Raw genomic sequence first — 15,084 nt, forward strand, 5'->3', positions numbered from 1 at the left:
TTGTCACCGCCACCGCTGCCACCACCACCGCCATCCCACCATCACCTCCATCATCTATCAGACAACTTGGAGTTTTATCCGTGATGCAGGAAAGCAGGAGCATGTTCTAAGGGCCCGCCACCCCAGCATAGCCCTGGAGGCCACACCCAGCCGCGCTGGCTGGGGAGGGGGGAGGGGGACAGGGAGTTGCCCCAAGCGAGGACCGTGTGCTGAGTGACCTCCGCTCCTATTAGGGCTCTTCTCCTCCCCCCACCCTGGCAGCACCTTCTTCACCCTCGAGCATCTCTGTGGCTCAGAGAAACAGGCAGAGCCTCCCACGGGGGATGAGGAGGTTGCTGCACAGCATTCTGGGGCCGGTGCTGCCCCCAGGACACGGCTGGTCCCCGGCGCTGGGGAAGGTGATGCACAACCGCCCCCACTTCCAAGCAGGGTCCCTGTGAGGCCCAGCAGAGACCACACACCTTAGTATTTACTGACAGATTCCTCTCCCACCTTTATTCCGTGCCCAGGGCCACACACCATCCCGATTCCCTCTGCAGCCGCACTCCACACAGAAGACTGTGGGGCCTACCTTTTGGCCCAGATGCTGGACATTTGCTTTGCAGCCAGAACTTAAGATCGGATTCCAGAGGCCGTGTTTCTGACAAAAGGGAAAAACTTACCTGGAATTTTGCATTATGCTTTTTGCTTCCACGGGGAGAAAAACGGAAAGGAAACCCCCCAATATTGGAAGGATCGTGGTACCTACTTCAGGGGTGTGGACTGTGCTTTGGGGCTTTGTTTGGGTTATTTTTTTTTAAGTGCAAGTTATCACGTTGCAGAGTTCTATGAATATAATCTTGACCCAACAAGCAGCAGGGCAGGACCATCCGAATACAGACACGGGGTCCCGTTTGCTCACTCACATCACCTTGTCTGGACACCCTGATTTCCCCCATCCAACTGGCGGCCCAGGGCTCTGGACACCACACGGGCATTGCTCTCAGTCTATCAGCCACATTTGGCCCTCGGCGTCTCCCGGGGGGCAGGAGCTGCCGGGGGTGAGCTCTGTGCGCTTGATGGCTTTCCCCACCCACCTTGACTTTTCTCATAGCCGACTGTGAAGCAGCTCTGTGTTGTGTGACATTCATCTGTGGTCCCTGCATGGTGCTGGGGGGGTGTGGGGGTGGCCTGCAGGCAACCCAAGCAGGAGAAATGCACCCAGTCATCCATCGGAGAGGCAGAGCTCAACGGCTGTTTCAAGGTGTATTTAAAATAATGTTTAAAGTGCAAGAACCAAAAACCAAAAGGTGCTGTGTTTCATCAATATTTAAATCGTGGGGCGAGGCAAAGTCCAACGCTGGAATCAGGATTAAGTGGATTTTAAAAATCAGTGCACACACATGCACACAGCACACACTTCTCACACAGCACGCGTGTGCGCACACACACACAGAGCAGGTCTTCCCTGGCCAGCTCCTCAATACAGGGAAGGGACCCTAAAGATGGCTCTTGGGAAGGATGAGGGCACTCTGGCCTCTGCAATCTGTGACTAAAACAGCCAGGCTGGTTTAACACACAACATGTCTAAAAAACAACAAAATAAAACTAAAAGCATGAGTTCGTTCGAAGAGCTTGAATCAATAAAACCTGGCAGGGAGGAGGAAAGACAATTTATCAGCCTGGAAGTGTACGGGTCTAACACAAGTGCAAGATTTGGAAATAACTTCCCTGAAACAAAAGAGAAAAAAACCCAAAAAACCTTGCCTCTCCCATAACAGATGCTGAAGCAGTTAGACATCAGCCTTTTGGGGGTACAGAGGAGTATCCTTTGACATTCTCATTATTGAGTTTATTGTTAATAACATGTGGCCCCAAAGGCCTGCCCCATACCCCAAATAGTACTTGCCCAAGTACGTGAACAGAAACCAGCCTGCAGCACGCAGAGGTATGCCGCTGCTTTGAAAATTCCATTTTAATTTTACAGAAGAAAAAGAAATAAAGTATAAAAGTGGGGCACATGTACTTGGTCTCCTCCAAAAGTACCAGTTCTGACTCTGGGGCCACTGGCCATAAGGTTATGAGAACCAGGAGTTTGGTCTGTCTCCACCTGCCCTACACACACACACACACACACACACACACACACACACACAGAGCCCTCCCACCCTCTGGGCTCAGCTGACAGTCAATGGCCATGCGGCCCCAGAGGACTCCTATAGGGGCTCCCTCGCATAGAGGGGCTGCAGTCCTAGGCAGGAGCAGTGCCTCCCGCAGAGCCTGTCACCAAAAACGTGGCAGGGAGAACCGGGTCCCAAGTCCCACACCGGACTGGTCCCTTCACAGCTGTTCCCTGTGTGCCGCTGGTCTCGGGAGGGTGACTGAGCACTCCTGGGGTGGATGGAGGAGAGGAGATGGTACAAAGGGCAGACTTTGGGAGCAGCCAAGGAGTCAAAGGCACCAAGAAGACAGCTAGGATTTGGTCATTTCCCCCCCCCAATTCCATCACTCCTGCCTTTGGGGGGATCAAGCTGGGAGGATTCTCCTCCCTTCATAAGTAGGCATCCCAACCAGCCGCCCCCCCCCCACCCCCACAGACACACACACACACACACACACACACACACATTCCCGTCAGGAGGGCTTTCCCCTCGGAAGGTTTCTGTCACTGACTGTACTAGAAAGGGACAGTTGGGGGTGGACTCAGCCCCAGCAGTGCTGGGCTAGTCTCCCGGCGGGCGGTGAGGACAGGGAGAAGGAAAATCCAGAGGGGTCCACCCAGATAGAACACAAAGTGCTTTGTCTGCTCCAGGTAACGGCTTGGTTCTGGTTCTGGAAGGGCTGTGCCCCTCCGAAGGTGAACTCTGTGCTGACGCCCAGGAAGGGAGAGCAACAGGACCCAGTCCTCGCGCCTGCAGGCGGGCGGCTGCCCTGCCCACCCCACACCCGCCACTCTGGAACCATCTCCTCCTTCCCTGGAATAAGCAACGGCGTTCAAAGTTCGGGGCGCCCTTTCCCCGGACTACCCCACCCTCACTCTGGGGAGCACGCCCCCTCGGGGGACATCTCTCCTTTGGCATCCCTCGGAGATGCGCTGAGTGAGCAAGCGCCCCCCCCCACCCTAAACCCGTACCTCAAAAGCCCTTGGCATGCGGACCCCCCGCTCAGCGCCTGGGGGTGCGGCTCCCCATCCCTGAAGACCTCCACTTCTTTAAGCCACAACTCCGCTTCCAATGAATTTGGGGCTTGGATTCACTCCTCTAAAAGTCAGGCCACAGTGCTGAGCTGTTTTTGTTGGTTGGTTTGTTTTGTGGGGTTTGGTTTTGGTTTTTTTGTTTTTTTTTTTTTTTTTTTGCTTGTTAACTTTTGTTCTGTTTCGTTGCCTCCCCGGGATGTTTTTTCCTCCCCCTCAAAAACTGCCCTTTAAGTGGCAGGGATTTCGGAGCAGAACCTCCGGCCCGTCCCCGGGGTTGTTAGGAAAGCCTCCAATATGCGGAGCCCCGCTCCCCAAGGAGAGCTGAACAATGAGCTAATGACAATTTTATCTTGCTAATTACCTGAGGATTTGTGTAAATGACTGAAGCAGGGGGTATGCAAGAATGGGGGTGTAGAGCCTTTCCATCCCCACCCCCCAGCCCCATCCCCAGCTTCCCGAACCTGTTACCTGAAAGGGGTAGAGAAACAGAAAGCCTTGCAGTTTCTAAACTTCTTTTCTCGTCCAGCTCTCCATCACTCTTGGAGCTACTTGGCTGAATGAATAGCTAAGGAAAGCGTTTAGAAAAAAGAAAACCCTCCTCGAACCTAAGAAAATAAACAAAGCTGCACCTTAGCATTCGCTCGGCCTTTCTGAGCTTCCCAGATTTGGGGTTTGGATTGTTATTTTTCCCCCCGGGGCATCCCGTCTGTGGAGGGTCAAAACTCGGGTAGAGACTCGGCTCCCTCCCTGGGACCCGGAGCTCTAAGGCTTTGTTTCAGCGAGACTGGATCCCGGGACAGCGGCTCCAGGACCCGGAGCGGGTGCGCGCCGGGGCTCGCCCCTCCGGGTACCACCTCGGACCGGCCGGAAGCTCTCAAGGCCGTCGGGCACGGCCGAGAGCACAGGTCCCCAGTCCCGGGGCGCAGCGCGGCCAGCCCCGGGGGGCCCCCATCCTCACCTTGGGGCTTGGAGGCCTCGGTGGCGTTGGGCGGGGTCATGGCGATGCAGACGTCGCCCTCGGGGAACTTGTCGCACTTGAGCATCTCGGGCCAGTAGAAGCCGAAGAACTGCATGACGGGCTCGCATGAGTCGCGCACGGCCTCGCAGAGCCAGCGGCACGGGTAGATGGGCCGGTCCAGACAGACGGGCGCGAAGAGCGAGCAGAGGAAGACCTGGGTGCCGATGTGGCAGTTCTTGTTGAGCAGGGGTACCCAGCTGCTGGCCTGCTGCTTCACCTCGGCCATGGTCTCGTGCTCCAGCAGGTTGGGCAGCACCATGCGCTTGTAGCCCACGTTGTGGCACAGCCGCAGGTCCACCGGGATGTCCACGCACTGCGGCGGCTTGGTGTAGAAGCGCCCGCTCTGGTACGCGCCGATGTCCGACTGGAAGCTCACGTAGTCGTACTCGCTGGCCGAGCCCGCGGCCAGGAGCCCGGCGGCCAGCGCCAGCAGCGCGCCCGCCGCGGCCCAGCGCCCGCCGCCCATGCTCTGCGCCCCGGCCCCCGCGACGCGGGGCGTCCTCGGCCGCCTCCCCGCGCGCGTCCCGCCGCGCCCTTCCAGGCGCCCCCCGCCGCACAAAAGGCGGCCGTTCGCACCCGCGCCCGGCTCGGCGGCCGCGCGCTCCGGCCCGGCGCTGGCGGGGCGGCCCTGGGGAGCTCGCGCGGGGAGGCGAGCGCGCGGCCCGAGTGCTGTCCGGCTCCCGAGGCGGCGGGACCCGAGTGCCCGGCGCTCCCGCGGCCGAGCCCACCGAGCCGCGCCGGCCAATCAGCGCCGGCCGCCGCGAGCGCTCCGGGCCCGCCCGTCACTCACCCGCGGCCCCGGCCAATCGGCGCGCGGGCGGGAGGGGTCGGCTCCCCAGAACTCGGCGCAGGTCGACACCCCTTAAAAAACAAAACCAAAAAATAAATAGAGGTAGGGAGACGGGGCGGGGTGGGGGGGGGGGACGAGAAAAAGAAGGGGGACAAAAAAGGGAGAAGGGATGGAGAGAAGCGTCTGGATAAAGACGATGTTTAACGCTGCAGTTAACTTGAGTCGGATCGCAGGGAAGCAAGGACCCTGAACAGTACTTGCAAGTCCATGAGATAATCGAGACTTTTTTTTTTTTTGCCTACAGTCTTCCCTAACTTTACGCAGCAGCCCATCTGCTCGGTGTTGTTCTCTGTGGCTGCAGATGCAGACGGGTCGTTTCCGACAGACGGGGCTCAGGAAGGCTGCGGCGAGGGAGGTCTGCTTTTAAATCCCCAGCCCCTGGGGCTCGGCTCCCGCAAACTCCAGGGGAAGGTGTAGCCAGGCGGTTTGCTGGCTTAAAAAGGCAGCGCCTTTCCAGGTGGGACAACCGGATGATGACCCTTCGTCAACCCAGAAGCAGTGTGGCAGGAAAGAGTGCCTACAAAGGTGTTAACTTGGGGAGGACAGTTTAAAAAAAGAAGGAAAAGAAAAAAAAAGAACCCTCCTCTAGGCCCAGCCCGACAGCACGTCTGTGTGTGCATTGACATGTTTGTGGTCTAGAAAGCCAAAACATTAAAAACACATGTGCACTTATCAGCGTGGCTTGTGTAAATATCAAGTCCATCACCCAGGCACACATGCTACATTCAGAGCTGGCCCAGGAACCTCAAGTCAAAAACCAAGAGTTCCTGTTGAGGCAGAAGGCAAGAGGGAAGTCTTAGCAGAAACAGCCCATCCTTCTCATCCAGCCCCCCAGGAACAGAAGTCCCCCTGCCACCCTCCGCCTCAGCGTTCCTGGGGATTCTTTGTATGTTTCACAGAGGACCCGGAGAGGGAGGCTCAAGCTTCGGAGAGGGAGACCACGACTGACCCCAGGGACAGAAGACAGCAACAGCAGTTCCGAAGGCTAGCTGGGTCTCCACACTGCTTGTGTCCTGAAATGCGGGGCCGAGGGGGCCGAGAATGCTACGGACTCCATCGGAGCCCTGTGGCAACACCCCAGGGGGTAGATGAGCCGCAGAGCTCTGAGCTCAAGGCAGACACCGGAGGAGGCGCTGCCTTGCTGGGCCAGCTTGTTTGTAAAGCTCTGGGGAAGCTCGCTTTGGACTCTGCAGACCAAATTTCTTGATGGACAGATTCCAAATCAAACGACTAGAGTTTTTGAAGAAGCCAGGCTATTTTCTTAAAGCACTCGTGCCCCTAAAGAGATGGTGATTCCACTGGGCACCTGGGAAGCATCTGCCCATGGTCAACTTCTCTGTCATTTCTAAGCTAATGAGAGATGCACTAAAGCAAGAGGGGCAGCATGGAGGAAAAGAGATGGAGGGAGAACAGGACTTTGGGCGGCAAAGGGTTAATCCCTAAACAATTGGTAAAGCTCAGCCCCAGAAGCTGGGGAAGACATTCCTCACAGACAGAGAATACACCGCAGGAAACCAGGCAACTGTGTCTCAATTCAAGGGGCAGTTAGAGAAAAATGCGGTTTGGTAGGGGTCCTTTTCTCTCCTCCAGGCAGGCCCTAGTCCCAAGGCAAATGTGTCTGTTTACTCACTCATGGCAAAGAGTTGTGTTAACAGATAACATCCTGTCACCTCTAGATCCAGGCTTAGCCCAGCTCTCACTCTTATTTGCACTATTTCCCCAAGTGGGGGAGGACTTAGGGCTGCCCACCATGAAAATTCCGGAAATTAGTCCAGGTGACTGCCCCTCTACCAGTCCTGGGGGGTCTCGAGTCAGGAGTAAACCTCACAGATACGTTCACGGGAGGGCCTTGCCTAGGTCTGGTTGTTCCCCATTGATCACCCCAAATGGTCTTAGCGAGAGGCCTCTTGGGGCAAGCCAGGGACATGACTGTCCTGAGTAATACAGGCATGTGGGTGTAAGACCCCAGAATCCTACACTCAGCGCATTTCTGGCTCCTTCCAAGGCCCAGCTGGAAAGAAAAGGCTCAAGTCTCAGTCCCACTGATAGACTTTAACCCACACCTAGGATTTTGGGGAATGACTGCCCACCCCCAGTCAGCTCAGATACTGTAAAACAGCACCAGGCAGAACTGAAGACTTCATATTTTAGAGGTGCATGCAGTTGTTTTTTTGTTTGTTTTTTGTTTTTGTCCTTTCTCATATTGTCAAAACTTTGCACTTCGACGCCCAATCTCCCTTCTCCTAATGGCAAGAATGTGTGTGTGTAGAAGAGAAAGTTCTAGAACGAAGATTCTTGAAACATGTTATTGACACGACAGAGCTCTCAGAAACCAGGGGTCTCCAGAGTGAGAGTTGTGGGTCAGGGGGCACATCTTTCCTCCTTGACGGAACAGAGGCAAAATACACATTTAAACTTGTGTTTTTCATCTCAAAAAAAGTGGAAGTGCATTCCCTGTTTGTTCATAGCCCCAGCTTAAGGAGGCATTCTTCAGTCGCCCAAAGCAGGCCAAGCAGGGTCACTGCGAGGCCTCCCAAGTGCCTCACATACAGCTCCCTCCTGCCCTCTTCTAGAAAAACAAGGGTGGGGGGAAACTTTCTGGCCCGTTCCTCCTATTCTGTTTCCTTATCATAGCATCAGTGATTTTGATGACACTTCCCAGAGATACACTCAGTGTCCTCTCCATCAGCCGGGAGCGGGACAGCAAGGGCAGACAGTCTCCTGCCTGTGGCTGGGTGGTGATGGGTCCGTGGCAAAGTGGAGAAAAGCATTCTGACCCAGGATATACGGAATATGGCCTCAGTTCTGCTCCTTACAGGCTGGATGACTTGCACTTGACTCTCTGGGCTGAGTTCTCATCTGTAAGTCAGCACTGTGAATGCCTGCCTGGCTACCTCAGGAAATAAAATATGTGGATTCTCAACGTCCAGTGTCACAGAGGCACACAGTTAGGCTTCTATGTCTACAATGTTTAAAGTGGCATTCCAGGGCTTCCCAGGTGGCACAGTGGTTAAGAATCCTCCTGCCAATGCAGGGGACATGGGTTCGAGCCCTGCTCTGGGAAGATCCCACATGCCGTGGAGCAACTAAGCCCATGCACCACAACTACTGAGCCCGTGTGCCACAACTACTGAGCCTGTGTGCCGCAACTACCGAAGCCTGTGTGCCTAGAGCCCGTGCTCCACAAGAGAAGCCACCGCAATGAGAAGCCCATGCACCACAATGAAGAGTAGCCCCTGCTCTCCGCAACTAGAGAAAGCCCATGCGCAGCAACAAAGACCCAATGCAGCCAATAAATAAATAAATAAATTTATAAAAAATAAAGTGGCATTCCATATAAGACAGCACAAAGCACAGTAATGTTCTCACTTGGACAGGCTTCTTTTCTGCTCCGCCTCTGTGGAGGTGTAAATGCCCTGTGGTTCCCAAGCCCGTGTGACTCAAGAACTGGCCTGACCTGTTGTCTGGGATTTGGGAATGTCTGGCAAGAATCATAAACGTTTGGAGTTAAAGGCATAATCCAGCCCTACCTCCTCCCAGGCAAGCACCCTCTGCAACCTTCTTTTTATTCACTTTTTACTGTTCTAAGAGCATTTAACATAAGAGCTACCCTCCAAATGTGTTCTTAAGTGTCCAGTACAGAATTGGTGAACCTCTGCACCGTTCTTGAGGGGGGCTGCCTGAGCACCAAGCCATCACCACTGGACCCTTCCACTTCTTGGGGACACAGCTACCAGGTTCAGGCAACTTCAGTAGAATGTTCTTCCTTTCCTGAAGGGAAAATCTGTCCCCTGTAATTTCTCCTCCTTAGGCCACCCAAGCATCTTGCCCACCCTAATCCACCAACAGTACACCTGCCCTGAACCTCAAGGCCATGGTCACACAGCCCCTGCCCCACTGCTCAGATAGACCCACCTTCTCACTCCCCAGACGAGGCTTTGTCAAACTGGGCTTGGCAATTTGTATTCACTTATGAATATACTACTTTATTTATAAATGTATAATTATAGAATTTATATACCACCTTCCAGAAAAGAGGAAACTAAAACACATTTTTTTAAATTTATTTTATTTTTGTCTGCGTTGGGTCTTTGTTGCTGTGCGTGGGCTTTCTCTAGTTGCAGTGAGCGGGAGCTACTCTTCGTTGCGGTGCACAGTTTCTCATTGCAGTGGCTTCTCTTGTTGAGGAGCACGGGCTCTAGGCGCACGGGCTTCAGTAGTCACGGTGTGTGGGCTCAGCAGTTGTGGTACATGGGCTTAGTTGCTCCATGGCTTGTGGGATCTTCCTGGCCCAGGGCTCGAACCCATGTCCCCTGCAATGACAGGCGGATTCTTAACCACTGCGCCACCAGGGAAGCCCCTAAAACATATTTTTAACATAACTTTTTAAAATCTCTAATGGGCTGTTTCTCTGATTAAAACCCTCACAGACTTTTTGATTGTCCACAGGAAAAAGCCCAGGCTGCAGCAGAACATCAAGCTCTTGCTCTGCAATGTCCCTCCAGCCCCTCCCTCCTACCGCCCTCCCGTTTACACATGCTGTTTTGTCAGTAACACCTTCCATTACCTTTGTCCAAACTCCAATTCATTAGACTTCCCAGATTTAGCAAATGAAAATATAGGATGCCCAGTAAAATTTGAATTTCTGATGAATGAGAAAAGAATTTTTCAGTGTAAGTATATCCCAACTACTGCATGGGATATACTTATACTATACATGATTTCTTATTTATCTGAAATTGAAATTGAAATGGGCATCCTGTACTTTATGTGGCAAACCCACCTGTTCATCCTTCTAGCACTGCCTCCCCCCAGCAGCCTTGCCTGACCCCCCTTTTGGCCCCTCACCTCCCTCCTCCGTGCCTAGTTGGATTAATAGCTCTCTCTTTCCTGCATCCAGAGCATCTGTTGACATCCAGAGCACTCGCGTTGACATTTTATTGCTGTTTGCTTTGTGGTGTCTTCTACACAACTGGGAGCTCTCGGAGGGCCAGGATCTCGGCTTATTTTGTCTCACTAGCCTTGCATCTGCAGCATCTAGCATGGTGCCAGGCATACAGTAAGTGCTCAATAAGGCTCTGCACCCCAGTACACGCATAAATGTATAGTAGAGGAGGCAGTTTTGTGAAGGACCCCAGCTAAGAGAGGTGTACCCTTGAGCATCGATTTTGCACTGTGTTTCCTGAGAACCAAGGCAATAAGTAAGCTTGAGTAACTCACATGGTTCTCTCTGTCTGCAGAGGAACTGATCCTCAGAACCTTAGACAAGGACTGTAAACAGAGTGTGGAACTCCTGTATTATCATCTTCCGGTTTGGGAGGTCAGAAGCCTCTCTGGGCCACAATCAAGGCATGGGCAGGGCTGTGTTCCTTCCGGAGCCTCCGGGATTTTCTGCCTTTTCCAGTTTCTGGAGGCTGCCCACATACCTTGGCTCCTGGTCCCCTCCTCCATCTTCAGAGCCAGCAGTGGGGGATTGAGCCTCTGCCCTGCATCCCTCTGACCCTCAGAGCTGGCCTTGTAGACAGACACACATCCAACTCACATCTCCCCAGGGTCTGCACCAGGTAGGCTGCTCAGTAGCCGATGGGCATGGGCGGTGGGCGAGTTGGGGAATGTACTGGCCAATTCCTGGAGGAGAACAGAATTTCCTGTAAATCCTGCGTGGACACTGACCCCCAGATCCTAACACAACCCTGTTGAAAACAGGATCTAGGGACTTCCCTGGTGGTGCAGTGGGTAAAACTCCATGCTGCCAATGCAGGGGGCCTGGGTTCCATTCCTGGCCAGGGAACTAGATCTCACATGCATGCAGCAACTAAGCAGCCTGCCTGCTGCAACTAAGACCCAGTGCAACCACATAAATAAGTAAAATAAATAACTGTCAAACAAACAAACAACACACACACACACAAACAACAACAACAACAACAAAAACAGGGTCTGGTACCCAAAAGGTTGGGCTTCCTGGGAGCCTCTGACAGCACCTGGGAGTGGAGGACGGGCAAGAGAAGACTCCGCAGGGTGGGACTCCCGTACCAGGTCCTGGCTCAGAGCTTTGGGCTTTGCAGGGAAAATGGGTCTTTAGGAACCCCTGCCCCGTGGCCATCGGGCAGTGAAAGTGAAGTGACACAGGCTTCGGTGACTGGAAGCCAGTAAATCCACTGGGATTGCTTGGGGGTGTGGTGTGGGGAGAAGCCAGCGGGGAGACATTCCCCAAGGAGCCACGAGCCGCCCTGCTCGTGCCTTTGGTATAAAAGAGGTGCCGAGATTGAGGTGCTCAGAGAGGATGGGCGAGTGCCCATCAGGTGTGACGATCACGCATGCGCTTTGAAGGCGCCCCGCCACCACCCCCCCGCCCCACACCCGCCATCTCCATCCAAGGCTAGGAGTCTCCTCTCCCAGTCTCCCTCCGCCTGAATAACACATACCGTTCTAGAGGCCCGGCTCCCGGGAGCTCAGACACATCGCCGCGCGCCCCCCAGCTCCTGCCCCCGGTCGTGAGCTGCCCTTCTTCAGTCTTTTCCAGTTTGCAGTCTACTTGCTTTTGGGCCTCACAAAAAGCCTCTGAGCTTTTCGAACGAACTCTGAGCAGTTCGTTCTCCCCATTTTTCTGAAGAAGACCCAAAGGCTTACCGTCACCAGCAGCCCGGCCACCACTGCGCTGTGGTGCAGGACAGACTGAGGTCCGGAACACCCATCTTCGGATTCCAGTCCTGTTGACTCTGCACTAGGCTTAACTGTCTTTGTTAAATCCAGTCTCTGAGGAGAGCAACCCAGAGAGCCTTTGGCCTCATTAACATCTTACTGTAAGTTCATTTATCACACTCTTCCTAGAGACCAGCTAGAAGGAAAAGATGGTTTTGAAAGAGGGAGAGATGGAGAGAGAGGTCTGAAGCATGGGCAAGTGTATGAGGTGACTTCCTGTGGGTCTTGGAACCAAGGAAGAGTAGGATGGAGTAGCGCGTGCCTGTAGGGGTCAGAAATGGGGGCTTTGGGAGGGGGATGGGCATGTGGGGGGGGGGGATTGCCAAGGAAACTGCAGTGCTCCAGTGCAGGCAGCTGGCAACGAAGCATGTGTGGCCAACCTGCCATCATGTGGATGCCCAGAAGAAACGCGGCAGGGGAGAAAAGACTGGGAGCCACGCAAAGAGGGAGGGCTCACTCCCCCCGGGAGGAGAGAGAAAGAGGACTGTACCAGAGCTGGTCCAGGATGTAAGGCAGGAGGTCTGTCTACCATCCTCTCCAGGGCCTCAACATCTTGAGAGTTATGTGGTCTTTCCAGGGGGGATATTAAAAATATTTAAAACCCAGTATGGCATGACCAATCAGATTGTATGCCAGACAGGAGCCACCGGTGCAGCCCTACGGGTGTGCCAGCTGCATCCCAGCACTGGGGCAGTTCCCACAGAGACGTGAGAGGATGTGCCATTCCCAGAATGCACCAGGCAGGCTGTCCTCCCAGCCGGTACCCAAGACTCAGCTCCCCATCTTCTCTTAGCTGGCCACTCCCCAGGGTCTCCCTGCTAGGAGTGGCCAGGGTCATCCTCTGTCTCCCCCTGTGCACCACAGCTATCCAAGCAGCCCTTCTCAAATACTCTATGCTTGTTTGCATGTCTGGAGCACCTCTAGAAGCTTCTTCAGGACAGAAGCTATATCCTTTTTGCCCTTGTATCTTCCGTACTTAGCCCGCTGCCTGCCATGTCATAGACATGGGATCCCTGAATGAGATGGGTCCTATGACCCAGCTCTGAGCAGTAAGAAGGAAGTTCATGTTGGTAACTGGGGCACCCTGGAAAGCATTTTAAAACAGACAGCCTTAGGGAATTCCCTGGCGGTCCAGTGGTTAGGACTCCATGCTTCCACTGAAAGGGGCCCAGGTTCGATCCCTGGTCAGGGAACTAAGATCTCACAAGCCGTGTGGCAGGAAAAAAACAGATAGTTTTAGCAGGCATGCACCTTGAGCCTCCCTCCACTCTTCTGCCTGCCTGGAATTCAGATGTGATACCAAGAGGTACAGCAGCCATCTTGCAACCATGAGACCACAAGCCTGAGGATAAAGGCCCACACACTAGAGCGGAGGGACAGAAAGATGCAAAGAACCTGAATCCTAAGTGATGACCTGAATGGCTTACCCTGGAATTCCTGTTGGGCGGAACCAGTAGTCTCTCTGCCTCACTTGTTGAAATCCAAAGTCATTTGGGTTTTCTCTTTCATACAGCTAGAAACAAACCTAAGTGACACAAGCCTCTCGTTCAGAGGCTCTCACAGCAGACAGGAAGCTCAAAGGCTGAACATTCAATTTTTTACTGTCTCCTGGGACATTACTATTCACAGTGTGGTCCCCAGACCAACAGCATCAGTAGCTTCTGGGATCTTGTGAGAAATGCAGAATCTCAGGCCCCACCCTACCGTATTCAATGAGAATTTGCATTTTAACAAGGTTGTTATATGCATATTATGCATATTTAAGACTGAGAAGTACCATCCTAAGAAACTCTTCCATGGCCTGGAAGTTGACATATATCTTTCTCCTGTTTCAATTCCTATGGCTGCCAAAAAAGAAAACCCCCAAACAAATAAACCTATTTCTGTGTGTCAGTGGATTTGTCACACACCGGCACCCTCCTTGCTCTGTATTCCTCAATTCAGCAATCCACTGGAAGGGGCTTATGGACCCCCACTTGTCAGAAGAAGAGACCGAGTCACAGAGAGGCTCATCGGCCACCCCAAGTACAGAGCATTCAGACAATCCTTGAACGATGAAATCAAGTTCACGGGCCGAAAGCGTGGACGGGCAACTCTCTTTTCTGCAGGAAGCTGCGCTGCAGGGGTGCTACGGAGCAAAGTGCCAGCAGCACAGAGGGGCTCCCCCTTGGCCCCTCTGAGGTTGACTGCAGCGGCCAGGGGCAAACAGACCCTGCTGTCTTCCCCATGGGCTGCAGTATAAGCAGCTGTGTACCTGGAGGCTTCTGTCACCTTCCAGCATCTCCAGGCACTGTCATATTTAACATCTCACTAGACAAGCATGGCCTTTTACGGGTCCTTCCAACACTTACAGTTTTACAAGAAAGCCATGGTCCCTAACCCCCAGGAGAGCATAATTTGCCATTAAACCCCTTTGTTCTTGATTTTTCGCTGTAGTCTATTAACCAATAGACTAATACACAGTATAAGCTCCATTAATAACAACTTCCCCCAAAGAGGCTCTCAGCCTTGGAGTGCTTTCCAAGTTCTTCATGAACTCCTTGGGTGTGAGAAGTTTTCCAGCCATTTCGGTCCATAAATATATAAGCAAGCACTTCCTGAATTGCCACAGAATCCTCACCACCATCACTTATGTTTTCTTTTATTGCCATTATCATTGGCACCTTGACAGGAGAGTAAAATATTCTTTCTGGAGGATGAAGTGCTCTGCATCCTGCATGATTTTAACTCACCCACAGTCCCAGATTTGGGGTTTTATTTCCATCTCCACTGCAAGGAAATCCCTCCTTATAATCAGTGGGATTTTGGATTGGGGGTTAATTCCATCCTCTCTTTCCTCCTGACCTAAGCTTTGCCTGAGCTGGGTCCCGTGGCAAAGAGAGGTCATCTGAGATATATCCGCAGACCCCTAAAAGCGTAAAGATGGGAAAGAAAGACGCACATCAGAGATGGCTGAGGGGGCCAGTATATGCAGAGCAACGTTGGGGGAGTGGTGGTGGGTGGGTGACGAGCTGTCACCCTCTGTCAGGACAACGTGCTTTATCTTGGAGCTGCGTCTGCCCACCTATTGTCCAGCAACTCAGGGAAACCAACGGACATGCTAGGAACGCGACCCCAGAGCAAGCCCCCCAGGATGCCACCTCACCCTCCCTGTGGTGTTCAACATGCAGAGACCCCATATTCCTCAGGTCCATCATTCTGTCAGGCTGGGAGACATCTCCCTCTCCCCCGCCCTCTCTCTCTCTCTCCCTCCATCATTCTGTCCATCCTTCAACTAACAACTAACTAACTACCATGGAGGCTCTCAGCCTTCTGATACTGCCCCCAAAGGTTGTG

General features: G+C 53.3%; 1 protein-coding gene across 2 annotated transcripts in view; it reads right to left on the reverse strand.

The window, feature by feature from the left end:
• SFRP1 (secreted frizzled related protein 1) overlaps positions 1-4,904 on the reverse strand; it is a 39,672-nt gene extending 34,768 nt beyond the window's left edge. Inside the window, exon 1 of one of the 2 annotated variants that reach the window (XM_057697251.1) lies at positions 4,134-4,894. In XM_057697251.1, the coding sequence (XP_057553234.1) occupies positions 4,134-4,659 (526 nt within the window). In that variant the 5' untranslated portion in view covers positions 4,660-4,894. Of the gene's footprint in view, positions 1-4,133 lie in introns of both variants that reach the window. The other variant, XM_057697250.1, reaches the window with a different exon arrangement.
• Positions 4,905-15,084: the final 10,180 nt, after the last annotated feature.

Source organism: Hippopotamus amphibius, chromosome 10, assembly GCF_030028045.1.
Source record: "Hippopotamus amphibius kiboko isolate mHipAmp2 chromosome 10, mHipAmp2.hap2, whole genome shotgun sequence".
NCBI lineage: Eukaryota > Metazoa > Chordata > Mammalia > Artiodactyla > Hippopotamidae > Hippopotamus > Hippopotamus amphibius.